Source organism: Protopterus annectens, chromosome 9.part0 (genome assembly GCF_019279795.1).
Source record: "Protopterus annectens isolate FY-2018-M chromosome 9.part0, PAN1.0, whole genome shotgun sequence".
Lineage (NCBI taxonomy): Eukaryota > Metazoa > Chordata > Ceratodontiformes > Protopteridae > Protopterus > Protopterus annectens.
In genome coordinates this window covers 1,272,832,037-1,272,859,457 of record NC_056743.1, presented here as the reverse complement: position 1 = coordinate 1,272,859,457, position 27,421 = coordinate 1,272,832,037, and the positions used below count along the sequence as shown (strand labels likewise).

Here is a 27,421-nt window from a genome sequence, read left to right as displayed (position 1 = left end):
TTGCTCCAGGGCATTTGAATTCACAAAGTCAAGAAACCTTTGTGCTAGAGAAGGTTTCCCAGATGTTCTTCGTGTTTCACTGTTGCAGTCATTACATTTGGGTAATCTGCTGGCAGATTAACAAAGTCTTGGGTCCTGCGTTGGTTGCTGTCCCTTCTTCTATGACGTCAGGTCGTCAGGGGTATAAAACATGCAACCGACACCATTTTCGTTAGTCTTTCTTGCCGCGCGGTGCCTGAAGCAGAAGCAGTTCGCAAGTGCCTGTCGGCCAACTCCTGAAATTGTCGTTTTCGAGTTTCAGAACCAGTCTTCAACCTAAAGCTAAGTACCCCATTGGGGAAATTTTTCTTGCTCCTTACCAACGTCAGTAAAAGTTAATAATTGTATTACTTGTGGGAAGCAAATACCTCATAAGGATTTTCATTTGTACTGTATTCCTTGTCTAAGCCCTGACCAGAACGTGCCTTGCTGTCTGTTTTGTGCTAAATTTAACCAACGCACGATTAAGCGTCGGTGTATTTTTGCATCAAAATATTTTGGCTCAAGATGTAACTATCCAGAAATGTCGTCTGTTAGCAATCCGACTACCGGGATACATAAAAAATGCAAAGAAAAAGACAGAGACAGACCGTCGAGGTCCAAAACCGACAAAGCTTCTCCTAAGCCAGTTGTCGGTACTCAGTGAGGCGCTTTTGCAGCCCCTGATACCCGCTACTTTTGATTCGCAGGCCTCTACTGAGACCCATTCTGAGTCTGGTATGCCACGAGACACTTTAAGTATTGAACTCGCGGATGTCTCTACCTTAGATGGGTCCGGAGCCGCTGAGCAGGCACCGGCTTCTGAGGGTGTTTTCATGCCTAAAGATTTGTATATTAAACCAATACCATCTTCAAAACCTAGGCCAAAATCAACTTCTGTGTCTAAAAAAACGACACTTGGACCACGTGCACAGGTCCCTATGCCTAGAAAACAAATGATCAAAATGGCTTAGGATTTAATTACCTTGATCAGATGTACCCATCACCCTCCTGCTAAGAGGCCTAGGCAAGGCACTGATTATGAATCATCAGATCAGGTTTCTATTTCTTCTGATTCCTCTTCTGATCAGGAATTATCTATTCCGCCTTATGAGGACTCTGATGCAGAAGATTCCATCCCTTCTGCCTCTCCTCCTGAGGATTTTTCTTTTGGAGAAACTTTGCCTACCTTAAGGGAACACTTTCACTGGGAGAGTCAGGATTTTTCAGAATCTAAAAAGAGGCTTAGGGATTTCCTTCTTCCTCAGCATAGGTCTTTGGCTATACCTCCCGTTCTAGACATTGTTGATGTTTTCTCAGAATCCAGCATGGCTCCTGATTCCCTGCCTCTGGCTCCTAGTAAGCCAGACAGATATTACAGAGTTCCTGACTCCCACAAATTCCTCTTTAAAAACCCTACTGTTGACCCTAAAACCATTTCTCAGGGTCCCAAGGGCGTTAAGGCTTCTACTGCTAATAATCCTACCCCTTCTGATAGAGACTCCAGTGCGCTGGATAGATGGGGTAAGAAGGCTTACACGTCTGCAACCTTGGCAATCAGGGCTTTAAACTGTCAATTTCATATGCTTAAATATCAGCAGCATGTCATGGGATTACTTAAACAGAAAATTATGCTGATTTCTGACTGTGGAAAATAGAGTTGCAGGATTTATTGCATTTAGCTGAACAGGTTGGCAAGCATACTTTGCAGTGTGGTTTTGATTCCTTGGAGGCCTCTTGCAGGGCCACTGTAACTGGATCTGTGATAAGAAGGCATGCTTGGCTTAAGGAGCAAATTTTGCCTGATCATGTTAAAGCAAAATTGTTGGATGCTCCTTTACAACAGGACAGTCTATTTGGTAATAAGGCAGAAGAAGTTTTGAAAAAAAAAATGGAAGATAAAGCTAAATCTATGCAAACTGTAAAAGATTTCCTACAAGTGCAGCCACCCAGGTTCAGTAGGCACTGGCCTACTAAGAATTGGTCCTTTCCAGTACCCACCAAAGCCTCTCAGGCCAAACCCAGACACTCCAAACTTGCCAGGTTTCAGTCACAAGGAACTCTTAGAACAAAACAATGGGGTGCCTCCACCTCCAAATCTGGAAGTAACAAGACACCTTCCTACGGTAAACAGTCTCAATGACTCTCCTCTGCAATCACCAAGCACTTAACTTTTGGCCGCCCCTTTGGGGGGGAAACTGGCACTTCATGCACAAAACTGGCAACTAATTACCCAGGGCAAGTGGGTTTTAAATATAGTATCCCAGGGATACAGATTTCATTTCCACACATTGCCAATCCCAAACGGATAGCCAGATCTGCCTCCAAATCAGTGGGCAGAGGCCCAGAAGCAAGTTATGTCCCTCATGAATATGGGGGCTATTCAACCAGTACCAGAAATGGAAAAGGGATAAGGTTTTTATTCAAGACTTTTCCTGGTACCCAGAAAAGACAAATCATGGCATCCAATTCTGGACTTATCAATTCTAAATACATTCCTGGACATCCCAAAATTCAAGATGCTGACTCTACAACAGTTACTCCCTATGCTAGGCAAGGATGCCTGGTTGGTAACTCTAGACTTAAAAGAGGCTTACCTGCATATCCCAATCAGGGAATCTTGCAGAAAATACCTCTGCTTCAAAGCAGGCTATTTGCATTACCAGTTCTCTGCACTTCCCTTTGGCTTATCTACTGCACCCAGGGTCTTCACAAAGTGCCTGGCACCAGTAATTGCATTTTGCAGACAAGGAAACATTAAAATTTATCCTTACCTGGACGATTGTCTAATTCAGGCAGAAAACAAGGACACTCTTCTAAAACATCTGGCGTTTGTAAAAAGACTTCTAACTTGTCTAGGTTACACCATAAATGAAAAGAAATCACAACTGGTACCCTCTCAAATAATTACATTACTGGGTGCAAGCTTGAATACAACTGCCCAGATGACTTACCTTACGCCAAAAAAACAAATTCAATTGATGACTTACTTCAGACAAGTAGCCACAAAAAGCCAGCTATCTGCAAGACAAATTCTGCAGGCCTTGGGGTTCATGGCTTCCTGCATTCTAATAATTCCGTATGCAAGACTGCATATGAGGAAACTTCAGTGGTGCCTAAACAGCTTATGGAGTCAACATTGTCACAGCCTGGAAACAATGATTCCTATCATTCCTTGCCTGCAGCAAGACTTCCTATGGTGGGCAGAGGCCTGCAACCAAAACAAGGGACTGTCATTCATTCAACCCCCTGCCACCCAAACCCTGACTACAGACTCATCAGATTATGCTTGGGAGGCGCATCTGGCAGGGAGATGCATTCAGGGCCAATGGAGCCCAAATCAAATGCACCTACATATCAACCAGAAAGAGATGCTAGATGTACAGAATGCTGACAGCCTTCAAGAACTACCTTCATCCAGGACAACTACTGATAGACAGACAACACCACAGTCATGTGTTACATAAACAAGCAGGGGGGTAACCCATTCCTACCCCCTTTGCAGACTAGCCACGGCTTTGTGGAACACAGCCTTGACTTATCAAATACATCTACAGGCTCAATTCCTGCCAGGAAAGCAAAATAGTCTGGCAGATGAACTAAGCAGAAATCTTATGGATCCACACAAATGGAAACTGGATCCACAAATCTTCAGCATATTGACACGCAAATGGGGGAGCCCAGACATAGATCTTTTTGCCTCACCCCAAAACTGTCAGTTGGACAAATTCTGCACAAGAATTCATCACAAATCAGCTTGGAAAGTGGATGCTCTATCCTTCAGCTGGAAGAACCTATCAGTCTATGTCTTTCCCCCTCTGCCTATGCTCTCCAAGGTCTTACTAAAAGTCAGATAGGAAAACCAAAAATGATTCTGATTGCCCAGACTGGCATCGCCAACACTGGTACCCGCTCCTACGCAATATGTCGCACCTTCCTCTGTGGTACCTGCCTAAGACACCTTATCTACTGTCTCAGCAGAACTATCAAATTCTGCACCGTCAGCTCCAAACTCTGAATCTTGCAGCATTGCTAATCAACTAATTTTACCAGTTGCATCTCTCAGCAAACCTGTGATGGATGTCATTTTGGAGGCTAGAAGGCCTAGTACTAGAAAATCTTATGCTGACAAATGGAAAAGATTTTGTGCCTGGAACCAAGCACAAGGAATAAGCACAGCAATGCCTAATATTCCCCAAATTATGCAATATTTAACTGAGATGCTTCACAAGGGCTTATCTTTTTCTTCCATCAAAATCCATGTCTCTGCCATTTCAGCTCATTACAACACAGAGCCTCCCCTCTTTTCTCATCCCCTGCTAAAGCAGTACCTCAGAGGGGCCAAAAATTTAAGACCTCCCTGGAGAGCACCAACTCCTGCATGGGACCTCAATTTTGTGTTGGAAAAACTCTCTACCTCCTTTTGAGCCAGCTGCTACTGCAGACCTAAAATTTCTTTCTTGGAAGACAGCTTTTCTTTTAGCAGTCATTTCAGCTAGAAGGATTTCAGAAATACAGGCTCTCATGGCAGTGGAGCCTTTTATTATATTCTACGGATAGGGTGGCTCTCAGGACTAATCCATCCTTTATGCCTAAAGTGGTGTCTAGTGTGGCTTTTAATCAGACCATTCATCTGCCAACCTTCTTCCCAAATCCACAGAACAAGGGTGAGCGGATTCTGCACTCATTTGATGTACACAGACAACTAAGATTCTACTTAAACAGGACAAAATCTCTAAGAAAGTCTGTGCAATTACTGGTGGCATTTGCTGCAGGGGCAGAGGGGAAGGCTATTTCAAAGCAGACTATTTCAAAATGGATAAGCCATTGTATTAGTTTCTGCTACATGCACCATGGTAAACCTGTCCCCAAGGGGATCAGATCCCATTCCACCAGGGCTACATCTACTTCTGCAGCCTTTCTCATTGGGGTTTTTACCCAGAGACATTCTAGAAGCTGCTACCTAGAGCTCAGTTCATACGTTCACCAAACATTACCATTTACCTCTCTTCTCTAAATCCAGAGCAGGCTTTGCCAGTGCTGTCTTGCAGGGCCTTATAGCTGCTCCTAATGCTGTATAATTCCATCCTCCCAACCATAACTTTGGGATTCTGCCCAAATGTAATGACTGCAACAGTGAAACACAAAGAACATAGTACAGTTGTGTACACTAAATGTAGATGGTCGAGTGTATTCACTGTTGCAGTTCTGGTTACCCAACCTCCAGCCCCCTATTTTTCTCTTGCTATACCTCTTCCTTCTTTTTCTATGCTTAAAATCCTTTTTGGTGTATTTGCTTTTATTTGGAGGTATATTTTTTTGTGTTCTAAATTACATGCAATATATATATATATATATATATATATATATATATATATATATATATATATATATATATATATATATATTTTGCTCCTCATTTGGGGGCACCAGAAATCTGGGGTAAGAAAAACTAATGAAAATGGCATCGGCTGCATGTTTTATACCCCCTGACGACCTGACATCATGAAAGAAGGGCAGCAACCGACGCACGGCCCAAGACTTCAGGCCAACTGAGGGCAACCTGCCAGCAGATTACCCAAATATAATGACTGCAACAGTGAATACACTCGAACATCTATATTTATGGTAAGTGTACACAACTGTACTTTGATGGTGGGATAACTGAAATCCCCCATAACCTGTGTTTGATAAAATTTGGATTATCTTCAGTTTGGTTAAGTAGGCTTCATGGGTGCTGTGACTCATGGAGGGGGATCTGTAACTGGCTAGAATTTGAATGGAGTGGGTCTTGCCCACTGTAACCTGGAGCAACTCCATGGAGTTGTCCAGTCTAACTAGACATGAGGTGAATTTATCTGCAATATAAATTGAAGCACCACTTCCTTTGGTTTTCACATGTTCATTTTGTGGTCTAAAGGTGTGGAAGGCATTATAGTCTTGCAGGGCTGGGGTACTCTCGGAGGCCTTAAACCAGGTTTCTTTGACTGCACAGACATCTATATCTTCTAGTGATAGAAGGGCTTCCAGGGAGTGCAGTTTTTGGTTTAAGCTCCTAGCATTTAGATGCATGACCCTTATTTTGTTCTGATTGTTTAATTTCATGTTGGTAATGTTGTTTTCGAGAACTTGCCTAAAATATATTATAATTTGCAGAATATTTTATTTACTGAAGGATATGGTTATGCATTTTTAACATTTAGTCGCAGGCCATGCTTTTGGCACCAGACGTTTGTCATTTTTAGGCCTGTTTGTAGGATGTCAGCATCATTTGAGGATTCAGTGTCTGCTTTCAGATTACAGTCATCAGTGAACTTGGGGAGCCAGAGGTCCCCAACATAGGCCTTCCCTTCAAAGAAGTATATACCAAACAGGAGGGGTCCCAACACTGAGCCCTGTGGGACACCACTAGTACCAGGTTTCTTATCGTAAGTAGAGTTTCCTTCCTGGACAACGTATCCTTTTAGTGAGCCAGTTGGCTATCTATCTGACAGTGTAGGGTTTATGCCCAATTCAGTACATTTATCTATGATCCCCAAGTGGGAGATTGTGTTGAAAGCTTTGGCCAGGTCTAGTTAAGCAATATGTACCATTTTACCTCATTTATGGCCCTGGTGAATTTCTCTGAAGAATTTCAGTAAAACCGGCTCTGGCCCTAGAAACCATATCCAACTTATAATGCTTATTAAAGGTATGCACTGAAGACCATGTCACAGCTTCAAGGGTGGAGTTAGTGTCCAACCCCTTGAATAAGGCACCAGAAGAGGCAGCTGTCCTAGTAGAATGAGCTCTGACAGAAGCAGACAGAGGCATGCCATGAAAAGAACAACAAAAAGAAATGGCTTTAAATATCCAGGAGGAGATGGTTTGCATAGAAACAGCCAAACCCAAAGACCTTGTATGAAAGGAAACAAAAAGCTGATCAGACTTATGAATAGTCCTAGTTTTAGCCAAATAGTACCTGAGCTGTCTGTACAAATCTAGGATATGCAGGAACCTCTCAGAAACAGACTGAGGAGGAGGGAAAAAGGAAGGGTGTTGTACTGACTGATTTAAGGGCAACTCATTCACCACCTTGGGCATAAAAGAAGCATTAGTATGAAGGGGACACCCTGTCCCTGTGAAAAAACAAAAGGAGAAATGGCCAAAAGGGCCTGGAGCTTAAAAACCCTCCGAGCAGAAGTAAGAACCAGCAGCAAAACAATCTTCCAGGTGGTATGTTGCAAAGAAGCAGAATCTGCAGGCTCAAAAGGAGCCGGAGTCAGTTTTTCCAAAACAAAATTAAGGTCCCAAGGAGGAGGAATAGGTTTTCTTGGAGGCCTAATATGCAGGACATCTTTAAGAAATTGTTTGACATCAAAATGAGAAGTCAAAGGAGGAGTCCATGGCAGACTAGCAGAAATGCCTGGCAAATGGGCATTCACAGAAGAATAGACCAAGCCAGAATGGAGCAACTCAAAAAAATAAGAGGATTAGAGGGACCCAACTGAAAGAGTCCTGGTTACGAACATAGCAGCAGACTGAAAATCTTTTCCATTCAGACATTTAAGATTTTCTGGTTAGAGGTTTCCTTGCCACCTATAAAAACCTTGAGCATGTCCTCAGAAAAGAGGTGCCTGAAATGGATCATATCCTTGTCACCAACAATGTCAGTTGCAGAGTGGACACGTGGGGATGAATGAGAGATCGCTTGTCTTGTGTGAGGAGATCCAGCAAGTGAGGTAACTTGTGATGATTGCCCCTGGCCAGATGCATTGAGGGGGACCAGTGCTGTCTTGGCCAAAAGGGAGTCACTAGCAAGATTTTTGGGAGAGACCAGCTGAATCTTCTGCAGGAGTCTTGGAAGTAGAGGAAGATGGAGGAAAGCATAAAGAAACCTCCCCTTCCAAGGAAAGGAAAGGGCAGCCGTCTTCCAGGCCATATGGCATTGCAGTCGGGAACAGAAGAGAGGAAGCTGCTTGTTCAGAGGTGAGGCAAAATGATCTACCTGAGGAATACCCCACCAGTAGACAATGTCCAGAAACACATCTGTGTGAAGCATCTGTTAATGAGCATGTGTTTTGGATCAGAGTCTGCCACAAGATTGCACTCTGAAGGAATGTATATTGCCTGAAGAGTTAACTGATAAATGAGAGCCGCATCCCGCGCCTGAAGTAGCATCCTGCAGAGGAGGTAAGATTTTGTTCCACATCACTGTAGTGTTGTCTGTGTACACCTTTAAAGGGCCCAGAGAGAACATGGCTTGAAAAGCCTGAAGAGCCAGAATCAGAGCCTTCATCTCTCTGTTGTGGATATGGTCTGACTTCTGATGGGGAAGCCAAAGACCCTGAAACTTCAAGGTGACCAAGAGATGCCCCCCACTTCATGTCCAAGGGATCTGCAAACAGCTCTTGAGAAGGGACTGTAGGCTGAAAGGGCCAGCCTGGGTTGAGAATGAACTGTTGAATTCACTACTCAAATTCCTTCTTGAAACAGGGAAGGAGAGTTGCACTGAAATTCAGAGGGTGGCGATGCTGCAGCCAAACCAAGTTGAAAAATCATCGAAGCTTCTGCATGTGCAGTCTGGCAAGAGGAGGCATTGTAATAGAAGAGACCTTGAATCCCAGGGCCCAAAGAATCTCCCTGGCAGGCATGGCAGTCAGGGGAGGAAGAGACTGAAAGAAGGCTGTCAATGACAATACCTTTAAAGGCGAAAGAGAAGTTAACATTGCTACTGTCTGAATCCTGCAACCCAGGTACATGTGGTCATGAGAGGGAGTCAGGCTGGACTTTTGGAAGTTGATAGTAAAACCCAAACTTTGAAAAAGAGAGTGTTAGCTGCAGATCTTGCAACAGTGGACTGGTAGAAGGCATCTGAAGCAACAGGTCATCTAGATGGGGAAAAATCTGAATGCCTTGGAGCTTGCAGGACGCATTCACAGGAGGTAGATATTTTGTGAATACCCTTGGGGAGTAGAGAGGCCAAAAAAAAAAAAACAGAGAACTGAAAATGAGAGGAAGACAGGGAATTGTAAACACTTCCTGAAGAGAGGGTGAGTAGGTATATGAAGGTAAGCATCTTTCAGATCTAAGGACACCAGAAAAGCCTGGGTAATAGAGGAAACAGAGTTTGAAGAGTAAGCATCCAAAAAGAAGGGATCATGAGAAAGTGTTACCCTCCTGAGGAACCAGGAAAATCCTGGAATTAAATCCCCATCCCAGTTGGAAAGGGGGGCACAGGTTGAATGACTTCTTACTTCAGTAGAAACCCTAAAACTCCCAGGAAATGAGGAAGCTACTCTAGAGGAGGTTGAAGAATCCAGGAAAAGGAGGAAGAAATTTCCATACCATGAAGTAACCCTGACGGATGATAGAAAGAGCACAATAGTCTAAAGTGATGAGATGCCTATTTGGAAAACCAAGGGGAGAGCTGAAGAGACAAAGGAGCTTGGTCTAAATGCTGGGGGGGGGTTAATGTGTCAAAGGGAGGCAGGCTTATGAGATAAAGGAGGCTTCTAGCACACAGAAATCTGAGAAGCCTTAGGAGAGGGCATCTGACGCCCACCCTTCCTGCTCTTAGAGGCCTGGCAGGGTTGCTTGCGAACAAAAGTAGATCTGGAAAGATAATTTTTCTGGAATTTAGGGATAGACAAAAATATGTTTAAGTTCTTGCAAGGCTTTGTCTTCGTCTTCAAGAGACTTAAACAAGTCAGTAGCAGTCCCAAAAAGATGAGTATTATGCAAAGGAGCATCCAATAGCTTGGCCTTAATGTCCTTAGGAAGAGACTGGAGACAAAACCAAGGAGAATGCTTCATAACTAACCCAAAAGCCTCAGCCTTAGAAGAGGCGTCAGCAGCATCATAGCTACACTTAGAGTGGCGGTCCACTTGAGAAGCAGAACCTAAAAAAGATAAGGCAGTGGACTTGCCGTCAGAGTCAGGGAGGGTCAAGATAACCTGACAAGCCTGAGCAGTCAGGGCCAGAGCATAACTGATCTTGTGGGTCTGGTAATTAATAGCCCTAAAGGCCAAAGTAGAAGCAGTGTAAACTTTCTTGCCAATCCTCTCCATTGCCCTGCTATCCTTATCAGAAGGCAAAAGTTTGGAAAGGAGCAGATGTTTAGAAGGTTTGTCAGAAGAGACTGACAATGCATCAGGATCAGCAGAAGGACATTTAAATAAAAATAGACAATCCTCAGGAACCTTATGGAACCTGTCAGGTTTCTTAGGAGCAGGAGGTTGGGAATCAGGAGACTTGGAAGCAGCAGTGAAAGTGTCTGACAAGGCAGCCAACACAGGAGGAACTGCCGATGGTTTGGGAGTATCCACCTGAAGCACCTCATATTGTCTTCTCTGAATGTCCAACACTTGAAAAGAATCCCACTTAAAGAATACCATCATCCTAGCAATTCTGCAGCTAATTTCAATTCCTCGAAAGGTGACTCAGGGTTAACAGACTTCACATCATCAGAATCATAAGCCAAAGACAAGGGCATCTGTGAAAAATAGGACAAATACACCTCACCAGACAGGGAATACTCGTTCTAAGAATTTGGTTGCTTAAACCATTTAGAAGGAAGGGGTAGAGGTCCAAGGAGGAGTGGGTACTGAAACCCCTTGAGGAGGCTTTAGGGTCATTGTGGCAGAGAAGAAGCTCTGAGTAAACGCCTGTCATTCCATTTGAGGATCCATAAGACACTCAGTTTGTCTTTTCGTAAAAGAGACATCAGTCCTAACAAATACTCAAGGTTCTGACCCTTGCCAAGATTCAAGAGGAGAACCAAGAACTTCTTCACTGACCAATATCTGCAGAATTCCTCTAAGATCTTCCGAAATAATCAGCAGTGGTTGCACCTCAACATCCAGAGCAGACGTCTGCAAAGCCTCAGAGGATGTGTGAAAAGCCAGATCCATGCTGCCCTTCGGCGGGACAGCGGCAGAGAAATCTGACATTAATATCAAATGATGTACAGAGCTGTTACCTGCTTCTAGAGGGATGTCTGGTGGAGGCTGGACAGCACAAGAATCCATCGGAGACTTCTTGGCCTTCTTACCGAGTTGGAGTATCTCAGGATTAAAGGATTCCTCTGTGGCACCCTGGGCTGTCTAAGCTGTTGGTTTTCAAGATAAATGGCCAGGGAAGGCAAACTGCTTTGGAGTATCTTGGGCACAAATGCCTTACAGATAATACAACAGAGATGATCGTGAAAAGCACCCACACAAGAAAGATGCTGTTCATTACAATCCTTATAGAGAATCTGCCACCCCCACTGACATTTTCCCCTCTTGGATGACATGAGCTGTAGGTAGTGATAAAAAAAAAAAAAAATACAAGACAAAGAAAATAAATTTAAAAATAAAAATAACCCCAGCGGGGCGCTTATCTGGTGTTGCTAAATGTTCAGTACAGCAACAAAATGTTCAAACTGCCTGGCAACATAGGCGTTCAAACTGGTGGCAAAAGAAGTTCTGGGTAGTTGCATTCATGTGTTTCTTTTATGCCCCAAGTTCTGTGAGAGGAACATAAATGTATGGTGCAAACAACTGGATGACCGAGAGGCTGCCTGAGGCGGGACATCCCTTCTTTAAAGAGTGCTGCACCAGTGATACAGAAGGAGATCAATCCAAGTAGACCCACTGGACCAGAAAAAAAATAAGGTACTATTCCAACTACTGTTTTGTTCCCAGCAAGACAAAGGGCCATAGACCCATTCTAGGTTAAAGTGGCTTAAAAGCAAGTACTCACATTGAGGATCACCCAGGAGCATTTTTGCCATTTTGTAAGTCATTAACACTGAGAGCAAATGTCGTAGAATGCAGAAATGTTGTGTAGTTCAATCTCGTCTTCATTTTTACATATGATGAATTTTTCCTTTTTCTGGTCTGTTTAAATTAGAAGACACAGCTTTCTGTTCCACCGGGCTAGGCCCATTTAAGTTAGAGGACCTAGTCCTCGTGGTACTTCCTTCTGTAGGGCTAGGCCCATTTTAGTTAGAGGATCTAGTCCTCTCCCCTTCTTTTTCTTCCTTTCCTGGGTGTTGCGTGTGTGTGGAATGTCTAAAGAGAGTAAGGAGCATAAACATTTGGGTTTTAAGAAGTGCATGAAATGCTCCCAAAAAATGTCTTTAATGGATGGCCACAGTAGCTGTGTCTACTGTTTAGGGGCCATCCACTTGCAGGAATCGTGCTTGATGTTCTTCATCTCACATTGCTGCAGTCCTTACATATGGGTAGTCCGCTGTCCTCGGTCGGCCCGAATACCAAAGTATTAGGCTGACGTCGGTCAAGGCGCTTAAAACTGACATCAGAACGTCAGGGTACAAAAGCGCATGACCGACATCATTTCCTCAGTCTTTTTTGCCGCATGGTCCGATGCAGAAGCAGCGTTGCAAGTGCCGTTCGGCGTTCTGAAATTTTTCGAATCCGGAGTTTCAGACCGAATCCAAGTTGGCTAAGTACCCCGTTGGGGAATATTTTGGTTTTTTCTTGCCTCAGTGTTTTACCGGATGTCAGAAAAAGTGAATAACTGTATTTCTTGTGGGAAACAGATACCGCATAGGGATTATCATTCTTTGTGTATTCCTTGTTTGGGGCTTGAGCACGACGTTGTTGGGTGTCGCTTTTGTGCTAGGTTCAGTAAACGCACTATTAAGCGAAGGTTGGATTGTGCTAGGCTGGTCTTTGGGAAGCAGTGCAATTATAATATGCCGTCGGATTCTCCGGCGCCCGCTTCTGAGAAGAAGCGCAACGACAAAGCAGTTAAACCCAGGCAAGATGAGTCGTCCGTTCCGGACGCCGGTTCTTTAGTGGCTTCAGTGGAACCTGTGGTTCCGGCGGAGACTTCTCTGGAGTCTCAGGGGGAGACTTTGATTTTGCAGGAGGTGGTCTCTCAGGAGGCAAGTCAAGCTGAAGGGGCTTCTCAAGTTACTGTAATCCCCTCCCTTCCTAGGGTGGTTAGGCCTTCTCCTTCTGTTTCCAAGGCTTCTCCCAGAGGCAGGCCAGTTTTAGCTTCTGTTGGTGTCACTCCTAGTTCAGCAGGGTCTGTGCCTAAGAAGCACATGCTTAAAATGGCAGAAGATTTGATTACTCTGATTAGAGGTTCTTTGCCCCCTCCTGATAAGAGGCCTAGGGTGGAGCCAGAGTTGGGAAGTTTTGAGCAGGCTTCGGATGTTTCAGAGTCTTCAGCTGAAGACTTGCAGGAGTACTCTCCTTATTCTGATTCTGATGCAGATGATTCCACTCCTTCTGCTTCTCCTCCAGCGGATTTTTCTTTTTCAGAGACACTTCATTCTATGAGGGAACATTTTAAGTGGGAAGGTCAGGACTTCTCTGATTCTAGGAAAAGGCTTAGGGAGTTTTTGCTGTTACCCCAGCATAGGCCCTTGGCTATACCCCCTGTTCTGGATGTTGTGGAAGATGTGTTTGCAGAGGCTTCACTTAATCCTGATTCTCTGCCTCCTGCTCCTGTTAAACCGGATAGGTATAACAGGGTGCTTGAGGCTCATAAATATCTTTATAAGAGTCCTAGGGCGGACCCAGAAACTATTAGTCAGGGACCTAAGGGTGTCAAGGCCTCTGTTGTAAAAAATCCGGTTCCTCTAGATAAAGAAGCCAGAGCTTAGGATAGATGGGGAAAGAAGGTCTATACATCTTCTACCTTAGCTATGAGGGCTTTGAATTGCCAGTTTCATATGTTGAAATATCAAAACTTTCTTCTTTCTCAATTGAAGTCTAAGGTGGATGCTCTGGCGGAAGACATTGAGTGTAAAGAATTACAAGATTTGGTGCATGTCTCTGAACAGGTGGGTAAGCATTCATTACAGTGTGGTTTTGATGCTGTGCAGGCCTCGTCTAGGGTGGCTGCCACTGGCTCAGTTCTTCGCAGGCACGCCTGGCTGAAGGATCAGAATTTATCTGACCATGTTAAGACAAGGATTTTGGATGCTCCTTTGCAGTCTGATGTGTTGTTTGGTTCACCTGTGGAGTCAGTCTTGAAGAAAATGGAAGACAAGGCTAAGTCTATGCAGGCTGTTAAAGATTTTTGCAAGTTCAGCCTCCAAGTTTAGTAGGAATTGGCCTGCTAAGGGGTGGACGTATCCTTCTTATGATTCTCAGTCTAGGGGTAGATCTAGGCGTGGTAGGGGCAGAGCTCAGAGTTCTTTCAGGCCTAGAACAGGGAGTTCACCTGCACAATCTCCGGCTGAGGGCAGGGGCCAGTCCTTTCGTAAACAGGCCCAATGACCTACTTTTTCAGCTGCCAGATCCTTCTTGCCTGGCAGCACCTTTGGGAGGAAGGTTAGCACTCTTCAAGGAAAATTGGATGTTGATTACCCAAGACAAATGGGTATTGGATATCATACACCAGGGTTACAAGTTTTATTTCCATACCTTGCCTCCTTTCAAAGGCATGCCGGACGTTCCTCCTCAGCAAAGACTAGAGGCTCGAAAACAAATTTCTCTACTACTTCAAATAGGGGCCATACAACCGGTCCCTCTGCCAGAAGTGGGCCTAGGATTTTATTCTCGCCTGTTTCTAGTACCAAAGAAAGGAAACACGTGGAGACCAATTTTGGATTTATCTATCCTCAACACATATCTGGTCATTCCCAAGTTCAAAATGTTGACGTTACAACAGCTTTTACCTCTGCTGGGCAAAGATCACTGGATGGTGACTCTGGATCTCAAGGAGGCTTACCTTCATGTTCCTATCAGGCCCAGTTGCAGGAAGTATCTGCGTTTTCGGGCTGGGACTTCACATTATCAGTTCTCTGCATTGCCCTTTGGCTTATCTACTGCGCCCAGAGTGTTCACGAAGGTTCTGGCTCCAGTGGTAGCTTTCTTCAGACTAAGAGGAATACAGATCTATCCTTATTTGGACGATTGCCTGATTCTGGCCCAAGAAAAGGACGAACTTCTTCATCATTTACAGTATGTGATGGCAGTGTTAAGATGCCTGGGGTATTCTGTGAATGAAATAAAGTCCAGTCTAGTACCCTCTCAGGACATGTGCTTTCTGGGTGTGAGACTGAATACAGCATCCCAGATGGCCTTTTTGACCCCGGACAAACAAAAGAATCTTTCTCTTTACTTCCACCAGTTGTCTCGTCAGTCCAGGCTGACTGCAAGGACAGTCCTTCAAGCCTTGGGGTTCATGGCATCTTGTATTCTGGTACTTCCCAATGCCAAACTGCATATGAGGAAGCTACAATGGTATTTCAAGAATGTATGGACACAGCACTGCCAAGATTTGGACACTGTCATTCAGATAATACCTTGCATTCAAAAGGAATTGTGGTGGGCTCAGGAATGTCACCTAAACAAGGGACTCTCTGTGACCCGCCAGAGGCGAGTCAGATTTTAACGACAGATGCCTCAGACAAAGCTTGGGGAGCTCATCTAAATGGAAAATGGGTACAAGACACGTGGCCTGCCAGACTTCAACATCTACATATCAACTTGAAGGAGATGTTAGCAGTCCAATTTGCATTGATAGCTTTCAAGGATTTACTTCTTCCTGGGCAGGTGTTGATTCAAACAGACAACACAACTGTCATGTGGTACATCAACAAGCAAGGGGAACGATTCTTATCCTCTATGCAGACAAGCAATGATTTTGTGGGAGACTGCTCTCAGTTTACAGCTAAATCTTCAGGCAAGGTTTCTGCCAGGAGCACAGAACTCCTTAGCAGATGTGTTGAGCAGACAAATTATGGATCCCCACGAGTGGAAATTGGATCCTCATGTATTTCAGAGATTGACAGTGTTATGGGAACTCCAGACATAGATCTGTTCGCTTCTCCACTAAATTACCAGCTGCCAAAGTTTTGCACAAAAGGTTTCATCCCACAGCTTGGAAAGTGGATGCTCTCTCATTCAATTGGAGCAATCTTCACGTATGCCTTTCCACCTCTGCCTCTCCTCCCAAAGGTACTGCTGAAGGTCAGACAGGACAAGCCAAGCATGATTTTAATAGCTCCAGATTGGCCTCGACAGCACTGGTACCCATTACTGAGAAGTCTGGTACAGGAGCCTCCATGGCCTTTGCCTTCGATTCCTCACCTGCTGTCTCAGGAGAACAGTCATTTACTCAATGTCAAACTTCATTCTCTACATCTGACAGCCTGGCATATTCTGTTTTAAACCCTGGAGGGTCTCAGCTTCCACAACAAGTTTTGAATGTTATTTTGGAGGCCAGAAGGCCTAGTACAAGGAAAGTTTACGCAGATAAATGGAGGAGATTTTTATTTTGGAGTACAGCAAAGGACTTTGATGTTTCTAAACCTAATTTAAGTGTTGCTTCAATACCTTACTGAGTTATTGGACAAAGGTTTGTCCTTCTCCTCTATAAAGGTTCATGCTGCAGCAATTTCTGCTCACTATGACTGTGACCCACCATTATTTTCTCAGCCTTTGTTTAAGCAATTCCTTAGAGGGGCAAAGAATATAAGACCCCACGTAGAGCTCCTACTCCTGCTTGGGATCTCAATTTTGTGTTGGAGAAACTCACTCTACAACCTTTTGAGCCTGCAGCATCGGCAGAGTTGAAATATTTATCATGGAAGACTGCTTTTTGTTGGCCATTACCTCTGCGAGAAGGGTTTCTGAATTACAGGCCCTTATGGCAGTTGAGCCTTTCTTAATTTTCCACAAGGATAGGGTGTCTTTAGTACTAACCCTTCTTTTATGCCTAAAGTGGTTTCTAGTGTGGCTTTAAACCAAACTATTCATTTGCCTACTTTTATGCAAACCCCAAAATAAAGGGAAAGGATTTTGCACACTTTGGATATACACAGACAGTTGCGATATTATTTGAGCAGAACTAAAGGGTTCAGGCAGTCTCAGCAGTTGTTTGTTTCTTTTGCTTTGGGTTCTCAGGGCAAACCTGTTTCAAAACAAACTATTTCTAAGTGGATTGGTTTTGTATTGCTTTCTGTTATTCCCATCATGGTAAGGAGATTCCAGCTGGGATTAGGCCTCATTCCACTAGGGCTACTGCCACTTCTACAGCTTTTTAAGGGGTGGCTACTAAAGATATTTTGGAAGCAGCTACTTGGAGTTCAGTGCATACTTTCTCTAAGCATTACCACCTTCCACTTTACTCCAAATCTAGGGCTGGATTTGCCACTGCAATTTTACAGGGCATGTTGGCAGCTCCTAATGCTTTATAGTTTTGCCATCCTCCCTTACCTCTGCTTTGGGATTCTACCCATATGTAAGGACTGCAGCAATGTGAGATGAAGAACATAGTACAGTTTTGTACCTACCATAAATGTAGATGTTCGAAGATCCACATTGCTGCAGTCCAATTTACCCTCCCTCCTTCCCCTCTGTTGTTGAAGGTGGTGGTGTGGTTTGTGTTGTACATTTTGTAAGTATGGTTAGTGCACGGGTGGTTGGTTAGGTTTTGCTGGTTTTTGGCTTTGGCCTTTCTTGTTAGGGCCCTCTGACATCTGGGGCAAGAAAAGACTGAGGAAATGACGTCGGTCATGCGCTTTTGTACCCTGACGTCCTGATGTCAGTTTTAAGCGCCTTGACCGACGTCAGCCTAATACTTTGGTATTCGGGCCGACCGAGGACAGCGGACTACCCATATGTAAGGACTGCAGCAATGTGGATCTTCGAACATCTACATTTATGGTAGGTACAAAACTGTACTTTCTGCCATGCCTTCTCTCCTAGGGTGTTACAGGAGAGAAAGAACAAGCTTTATACTCAAGGGTCTACTAAAACCATCCTTTGAGGAAGTTCTATCCAGTTCTTCGGCTTCCTCCAAGTCTGGCAAATCTAAATCTTCAAAAAGGCCTTCTCCAGCACCGGCTGGTGTCTCAGAGCCTCCTCCTCAACTCCACAGCCTTCGGAGCTGAAGGAGAACACCATTATGGTGTCAGAGTCTGTTCCAAGTGTTTCGGAGCTGACCTCTGAACTGATTGAATTAGCAGTTGAATTTGCTACTCGGAGCCAGTCGGTCAATTCCCTACCGATTTCTGTGTTACTGAAGTCTCCAGTTCCCCCTAGGTCAAGATCCTCTACTATGTCTTCCAGGAGCCTTTCGGAAGAAGATATGGAGAGGGGTAGTGTTGAGACTCTTGAAGTCGTCTGCTTTATCAAAGTTATTGTTTGCTCCGACCCAGTCGGCTCCGGAGCCACTCGATCCAGCTTTGCCCTTGTCTGCTACTCCAGTGGGTTCTTCAGCTCCTCGGGACTATGACTTCCATATAAGTTTGAGTGTTGTCAGCAGCAAATCTTTGTACAACAAAATCTGTATAATTCAGCAACGTAAAAATGTGTTGGTCATTTACAAAGTCAGTCTGAAGCAACAACAATTAATAAGTCATCAGGAGATGTAACAAATATAATATGTATGTACAGTCACCAGCAGCTAGTATGATGTTTAATCCTTTCTCTCTTTCTTCTCAGACTGGTCAGTTTTACACTGCTGAAGGTCTTTCGCTGTGTATTTCTAAATATTCAGGTTCATCTTGGACAAGTGGAGATGGTGCGGAGAGCTCCTCAGATGGTAATGCCATTTTTCTCCTTGCTGGGTTACATTCTTGCAGTTGTGATCATGAATGATTTTTGTAAATATATAGCTGCCGATGGTCTTCCTTTTCCTTTAAATGTGCTTTTATATCTCCATGTTGACGTCCTTAACAAAAAAAAAAAAAAAAAAAAAAAAAAACACTTGATAGTGTCCTGTTTGAATTCAGCATAAGACATGAAGTCTTCCTTCCTTTATTTATTTTTTATGCTTTACATCTCCTCTGTGCTTGCTAACCATTTAGTTGCTATTTCTTGTTTGCTCCCTGTCAATGAAACAGCAACAGTTCATAATTCAAACATCATTCATGCAGCCATTGGATATTTTGTTCTCTTGCTAGCAGCCCTGGCTATAGGGGCATGTTTACACCCTAACCCTGGACAAGGGGATATGTGACCTGTATCACTATGGTTATTACTGAGCCCACAGTGAAAGCTGCCACAGAGAGCAGCCTAATGGTCATATACGCACCCAGGGGCATCCTTGCATTGTTGCCCCCCTCTCTAAGAAATTGTGGCATTGGATGGCCCACTCTTCTCCATCTCTCAGGACAGGCACACCCATCCTCCTCAAACTGTCTGGCATCTGAGCTGTGTCTTGCCTGGCGTCATATTCAGGGTACTAACAGAGCTGGCTGATCTTTATATTCTCATTTGTTAACCACTTTTAATCGCGGATGTTCATGTTTCACTGTTGTAGTCATCACATTCGGGTTATCCCTGCCAGGGTAGCCCACAGCCGGCCCGAATACCAGAGAATTAGGATTTCTTCGTGTGTTGCTGTCACTTGAGGACTGACGTCAGGTCGTCAGTAGTATAAAGTAAGGCAGCCAACGCCATTACATCAGTCCTCCTTGCTGTGGAGCCCGAAGCAGAAGCCGTTAGCAAGAGTGCAGGTCAGCCGCTACCTGAGTTTTTGTTTCCGAATTGAAGTTGAAGTCTTCTAAAGCTAAGTACCCCGTTGGGGATCCTTTTTTCTTGCACTAACCGATGGCAGAAAAAGTTAATGGTCTTGCCTGTGGAAAGCAAATGCCACACCGAGACTTCCACTTTTACTGCAGCACATGTGTAGGCCCAGACCACTACATTCCCCGTTGTCGCTTCTGTGCTTGGTTCAATGCCAGAATCATCGTCGGGCCCTTATTGTAGCCAGATATTTTCGTTTACAGTCCTCTAATTCTGATACGGCTTTGGTAAGCCATCCGATAGCATATCTTCCGAAAAAACATAAAGATAAAAACAGAGACAGACTGCACAGGTCCAAACCTAACGACGACGGTTCTGTTAAGCTAGTCATCAGTTCTCCGGTACTCAGTGAGGTGCTTTTGCAGACCCGGATGCCCGCTTCAGTTGATTTGCAGGCCGCTACCGAGACCCTTTCGGAGTATGCTTCAAAACTCTTCTTCATCTAAGGATCCTGTGGTCGTCTCTACCTTGGATGGGTCCGGAGCCGCTGAGCAGGCACCGGCTTCCGAGGAAGTTCTTCGCATTACTGAATCTCGACACAAACCGATGTCTTCATTCGCCACTACCGTTCTTTCGAAAACAGCCGAGTTCCTTAGGCCCAGGGTTCGAACCTCACCCAAGAAACAGACAACCCGCTCAAAGGTACCTGCTTCCTTACCTCAGTCTCAAATGCTTAAAATGGCAGAAGACGTTATCATGCTGATCAGGAGAAGCCAAGCCACCCCTTCAAAAAGAAAAAGAGATCTGTCCCCAGTAGTTTTGTCTGAACAAGAGTCAGATGAATCTGATGCATCTGACTGTAAAGATAAGCAACCCCTTTCCACTTACAAGGATTCTGATGCAGATGAATCCATTCCTTCAGCCTCTCCCCCAGAGGATTTTTCCTTTGGGGAAAACCCTACATACCTTAAGGGAATATTTCCAATGGGTGAGTCAGGACTACCCTCAGTCTAAAAAGAGACTCAGGGAATTCCTAGATCTACCACAACACAGACCCTTGGCCATCCCCCCCAGTCCTGGATGTGGTGGATGATGTTTTCCTTGAATCCAACTCGACTCCTGACGCCCTACCTCCTGCACCCAGAAAAACGGACACGTACTACAGTATCCCTGACGCACACAAATATCTTTTTAAAAATCCAACAGCTGACCCTGATGTCATTTCTCAAGGGCCAAAAGGGATTAAAGCAACTTCTGCTAAAAATCACACCCCCTCAGACAGGGATTCCAGAGCATTGGACAGATGGGGTAAAAAATATACACCTCAGCTACTCTTGCTATCAGGGCACTAAATTGTCAGTTCCATATGCTTAAATACCAGCAACATAACTTGGAATTCCTTAAACAAAAAATGTCATTTCCTGTTTGGGCAGAAATTAAAGATTTACAAGACTTAATGCATTCTGCAAGTCAAGTAACTAAACACACTTTGCACTGTGGTTTTGACGCCGTAGAAGGTTCTTGCAGGGCAGCAGTCACTGGATCTGTCATTAGAAAATATGCATGGCTTAAGGAACAACCCCTGCCAGACCATGTCACATCTAAATTGTTGGATGCCCCCTTGCACAAAGATAGCTTATTTGGCACTAAGGCAGAAGAGGTCTTAAAAAAGATGGAAGAAAAAGCAAAATCTATGCAAACAGTTAAAGATTTCTTACAGGTCCAGCCCCCTAGGTTCAGCAGGCATTGTCCCTGCAAGCACTGGTCCTTTCCTTCTCCGAGTAGACAGGTCCAGCCTAGGCCCTGTGAAAACAGATTCTCCAGACAGTAGCCCCAGGCAATGCAGAGATCTAAGCAGTGGACTACCTCCACTTCAAAAACAGGGAGTTCTAAGCCACCGCCTTATGGTAAGAACTCACAATGACTCACCTCCTCCGGACCTCTCCTCTGCCCACCTTCACTTATCCATAGGAGGAAAACTGTCCTATCACTCAAGCATCTGGGCCACCGTTACCAAGGACCAATGGGTTCTGAACATTGCATCTCAGGGTTACAAATTCTGCTTCCACACCTTCCAACCCCCAAAGGGTTCCCATATCTACCTTCAAATCAGTGGGCAGAGGCTCAAAAACAAATCCATTCCCTCCTCTCTTTGTGGGCAGTAGAGCACATTCCTGCAAAACAGATAGGCCAAGGCTTCTACTCCAGACTTTTTCTGATACCCAAAAAAGAGGGCACCTGGCGTCCCATTCTCGATCTATCCATTCTAAACACCTTCCTGGTGATACCAAAATTCAAAATGTTCACCCTCCAGCAGCTGCTACCCATGCTTACCAAGGATGCTTGGCTAGCTACCCTAGATCTAAAAGAGCCCTACCTCCACATTCCTATCAAGGAATCATGCAGGAAATATCTCCGCTTCAGGGCAGGATCTCAACACATTCAGTTCTCTGCACTTCCCTTTGGCTTATCTATTGCTCCAAGAGTTTTCACAAAATGTCTGGCTCCGGTCATTGCCTTTTGCAGACAAAGAAATATTAAAATTTACCCTACTTAGATGACTGCCTTAATCAGGCAGACAGCTAGGAAAAGCTGTTTAAGTACCTGGCTTTTGTAAAGACCCTACTAACCTCCCTAGGGTACACAATGAAAAGAAATCAAAACCGGTACCCACCCAAAGGATAATCTTCCTGGGAGCAAGTCAGGACACAACATCCCAGATGGCATACCTTACGCCAGAGAAACATATTTTCCTGACAGGTTACTTCTCTCAACTGGCCACCAGGCCCCAGCTTTATGCAAGGAAAATCCTGCAAGCTCTGGGATTCATGGCATCTTGCATACTACTCATTCCATATGCCAGACTGCATATGAGGAAACTTCAGTGGTATCTAAAGAGCCTTTGGTGTCAACACTTTCAAGACGTGGAACTCTTCTACCTATAATTCCTTGCCTCAGACAGGAATTTCTTTGGTGGGCAGCAGCATGCTCCCAAAAGGGACTGCCCTTCTCCCCACCCCTCGCCGCCCAGACCCTCAACACAGATGCATCAGACTACACTTGGGGTGCACACCTGGACAGGTAGGTACATACAGAGCCAATGGACCCCACAGCAAATCCCCCTCCACATCAGTCAAAAAATGATGGCTGTGCAACATGCCTTGATAGCTTTCAAACCACTACACTCTCCAGGGGTTCTCCTTATCAAAACAGGCAACACCACTGTGATGTGGTACATCAGCAAGCAGGGAGGGTCTCACTCCTACCCTCTATGCAGGCTGGCCTTGACCCTTTGGCTCACAGCCTCTTCCACGCAACTTCACGTTAGCACAATATCTGCCAGGCTCTCTCAACTCCCTGGCATACCAGTTAAGTAGTAACCTTTTGGACACACACGAGTGACAGCTCAACAGAAGTACCTTCACCCTAATAAATCAAAAATGGTGAACCCCAGAGGCTGACCTCTTTGCTTCCAACACCAACCACCAGCTCAGCAAATTCTGCACCATGGAGCATCACTGCATGGCTTGGAAAGTGGATGCGCTGTCCTTCCCCTGGGTCAATCTCTCGGTGTATGCCTTTCCTCCCCTGCCTCTCATCCCCAGGTACTGCTCAAAATAAGGGGGGAAACCAAGGACCATTCTTATAGCTCCAAACTGGCCCCAACAGCAGTGGTACCCCTTGCTGCGCAGCCTGTCTTTATGGCATTTTCCTCAGATTCCAAACCTAACCCAGACGGAAGGGGGATTTATGGATCCTCAATTGCAGACGCTCCATTTGGCAGCTTGGCTTATTCCCTAACCCCGAACCAATCTGCCATCTCCAGTAAACAAGTTCTGGATGTTATCTATGAGGCCAGATGCCCTAGCACCAGAAAGTTTTACACAGGTAAAGAGAAAAGGTTCTGCACCTGGATCCAGGCTAAGGGGGCCAATATGGCACAGCCCTCCATCCCTCTCATCCTAGATTACTTAGTTGATCTACTACACAGTCTGTCTTTCTCTTCTCTAAAAATTCATGCCTCTGCTATTTCTGCTCATTTTCCCACTGAGCAGCCACTCTTCTCACACCCTCTGACCAAACAGTTCCTCAGAGGGGCTAGCAACTTGAGGCCCCCCAGAAGGGCACCCAACTCTAGCTCGGGAGCTTAACTTTGTCTTGGAAAAGCTCACCCTGCCTCCCTTCGAACCAGCTTCTTCTGCAGAGCTAAAATTTCTCTCCTGAAAGACAACATTCCTTCTGGCCATCACTTCAGCCAGAAGAGTCTCTGAGCTGCAAGCACTCATGCCTGTGGAACCCTTCATAATCTTCCATACAGACCGGGTATCCCTCAGAACTAACCCATCCTTCATGCCCAAGGTGGTGTCCAGCGTGAGTCTCAACCAATCCATTAATTTGCCCACCTTCTTTCCAAAACCCAGAACAAGGGGGAAAGGATTCTTCACTCTCTAGATGTTCACAAACAGCTCAGATACTATCTGGACAGGACTAAAACCTTCAGAAAGTCTGATTAGTTCCTGGTTAGCTTTGCTACAGGGGCAGAAGGCAAAGCCATCTCCAAGCAAACCATTTCCAAATGGATAGCACACTGCATCCATTTCTGTTATAAACAGTGTGGTAACCCTCCCCCCAAGGGGGTCAGGACACACTCCACCAGAGCAGCCTCCACCTCTACAGCTTTTCACAGAGGAGTCCCCACCAGGGACATCTGTTCATACTTTTACCAAGCATTACACTTTTACCAAGCATTACCACTTGCCTCTCCTCCAAATCCAGGGCAGAGTTTGCCTCTGCAGTCTTGCAGGCCATCCTAGACGGCCCCTAGCTTTCTTGACTACGTCATCCATTTCCTCAGCTTTGGGAATCTACCCAAATGTGATGACTGCAACAGTGAAACACGAACATAGTACAGTTGTGTACACTTAAATGTAGATGTTCAAGTGTATTCACTGTTGCAGTCTTGGTTTCCCTCCCTCCATCTCCCTTGTTTCTCTTTCTCCTTTCATTACAAGGGACATATTGGTATTTATTTCCACTGGTGGGGTTCTTCCACCAGAACCTGGCCTCTTACTTTGCGGGCTCCTGACAGGTTAGGGCAAGAAAAACTGATGTAATGGCGTTGGCTGCCTTACTTTATACTACTGACGACCTGACGTCAAGTCCTCAAGTGACAGCAACCAACGCAGAAATACTACGTCTCTGGTGTTCGGGCCTGCCGAGGGCTACCCTGGCAGTGATAACCTGAATGTGATGATTGCAACATTGAATACACTATAAAACCTACATGTATGCTAAGTGTACACAACTGTACTTTATGGTTGATTTAAGCTGGTATTTGTAGTACTAGGGAATTTAAGAGATGAAGCTCAGAAGAAAGAGAAGGGGAAATGTGAAGAATAAAGCAGTCACAACTTCCCATAAAGAAAAAGCTTTTGAGTATAACCCAAACTTAAATGCAGTTAATGAAATTTATCAGAATGAACTAGAGTATGGACAAGATAACCTAGCAAAACCCTGAGGAAGCAAATTACAGTGTACTGTTGTGGTGGGAGGTGGGTAAAATTGTGGCACTTAATTTTGTTTACTGTCTGCGGTTTCCAGTTTATAAGTACTTTTTCTGGAAACATAAGAAGCTGAAATGAGAATGCTTTGCATATATTCAGCAGTGAAATTGAGAGGGCGGTAGAATGTAAGAAAATAAATATTGGGTGATAAATATCTGAAAGACCTGGTGAGGTAAATAGCCTTCTGATACACAGAAATGTGATTTGGACATTGAAAGCATCCACTAGAGTGAAGAGATGCAGCTGGAGAATGTTAGATATCATTGTCTCTAGTTTGAATGGTAAATAAAGCTCTTGCTATAGAGCAGCATGGCCTGACATGGATTTTCTCCCCATAAACAATGAGATGTAGCCCCAAACTGTTTGCATACCTAATGTGCGTAAGCTGTTAACAGATGAATTGAGCTTCTGCTATCAGAATTTTTAGTGTCTTCAGCCATGTGAAACATTTAGCAGTAGCTAACCTGGCTGTACATCAGTAGTGCTTTTGTGCTGTATGTCATGCCTGTGAAAGTTATTTTATTTTGATTCCCTAGTTTGGCATTGAGTACATTTTATTGATTTTCGTTATGTTTAAGAGTTCTGCTCTTGATAATTTTGTGCAGAATTCTTTATCGCAGCTAACTGTGTATTTGTGTGTGTGTGTGTGTATGTATGTATATATATATATATATATATATATATATATATATATAGATATATATATATATATATATATATATATATATAGATATATATATATATATATATATATATATAGATAGATATATATATATATATATATATATATATATATATATATATATATATATATATATATATATATATATATATATATATATATATATATATATTCTTCTTTCTGCTTTTCCTGGTTAGGGGTCGCCACAGCGAATCACCTGTCTGCTCATGATTGGCAGTGGAGTTTTACAGTGTCGAGTTGCCAGCTCGGCGCCCGACCTACAGAAGGCACACACGCACTCATGACTAGTGTGTGTGTGTGTGTGTGTGTGTGTGTGTGTGTGTGTGTGTGTGTGTATATATATATATATATATATGTGTGTGTGTGTGTGTGTGTGTGTGTGTGTATATATATATATATATATATATATATATCTATACACACAGACACACACACAGATGTCTGTGTGTGTGTGTGTGTGTATATATATATATATATATATATATATGTATATGTGTGTGTGTCTGTGTGTGTATATATAGATATATATATATATATATATGTGTGTATATATATATATATATATATATATATATCTATATGTGTGTGTGTGTGTATATACACACACACACACACACACACACACACACACATATAGATATATATGGTTCCCCTTCAGAAGACTGAAATATCACAGTCCTGAAATTCCTAAGACTGAAGACCAAAATCCTGAAACTTCAAAATCCTCAAAGCTCATAATACTGAAAACACAAAGCATATAACATAAGCCATATCACCAAATTACTTTCCACCGAGGATAAGAAGGGGGCAAGCACCCCTCATGTGGGGAAGGGGCTGTGCCCCGCCCGCTTAAGTATGTAAACTCTGAGATTGCACTTAACAACGCTAGTGTAATCTCGTGGTTGTTATATTTAAGTAACAGGGGGTGTGCAGGGAGGGCTTGCCCCCTGGTCATACTTGGTGACAACTGCCATTCTTTGTTTTGTATGTGTTTCTGTGTGTCCTTGTACTGGCATATTATCATTATTTGTATTCTGTGTGTTTAAAGTATTTTGAGTTTCAGGATTTTGAAGTTTCAAGATTTTGGTCTTCAGTCTTATGAATTTCATAACCGAAAAAAGCCGAAAACAAATTAAAACTAAATAAAAACTGTCCAGGTGGAGTAGTAAACTGGATAAGCGCTTTCGGATCCAACAAAGATCCTTCCTCAGACCCTTCTAGCCACCAAGTTCTTTCACTTTTTATTTCTACTCTCTTCCAGTGAGTGGGTTTCCCCATGTCCAACTTCCGTGATCTGATCCAAGCACATATGTCTTTTTAGCCTCTGCCCTTTTAGTGCCGGCTTCATTGGAAAAGCTGTATTTAATCATGGTACACTGTGAGCCATTAATTTCCCAACGCAATTCATCTCTTTTTGTTCTAAAATATTATTCATACCTTTCCTCTCTCTGAACAATGTAGTCTCTGTAAAACCCCAAAATTAAAACTGTGTCCAGCATTGCCCTAATATGTTTTGCTAAGGAAATTTTGTAGTCTTTTAATCTTTTATCGCTAACGTTTTGAAAATCTCTCTTTTAACTGTCTTACTGTTTTTCCAACATAAAAATGTTCACTTGGCGAACATGTAGCTACATATACACTATATTTCGTGGTGCAGTCTGCATAAAAATACCTCACATATTCTACTCCAGTAACTGTATGTATGAAGTCATTT

The 27,421-nt window shown here is 43.9% G+C and overlaps 1 protein-coding gene across 1 annotated transcript in view; it reads left to right on the top strand.

Moving 5' to 3' along the window:
• Positions 1-27,421, top strand: part of LOC122810655 (glycerol-3-phosphate acyltransferase 1, mitochondrial-like) — a 701,052-nt gene that overhangs the window by 455,084 nt on the left and 218,547 nt on the right. Inside the window, exon 7 of the mRNA XM_044082228.1 lies at positions 18,415-18,514. Coding sequence (XP_043938163.1) covers positions 18,415-18,514 — 100 coding nt within the window. The remainder of the gene's footprint in view (positions 1-18,414; positions 18,515-27,421) is intronic.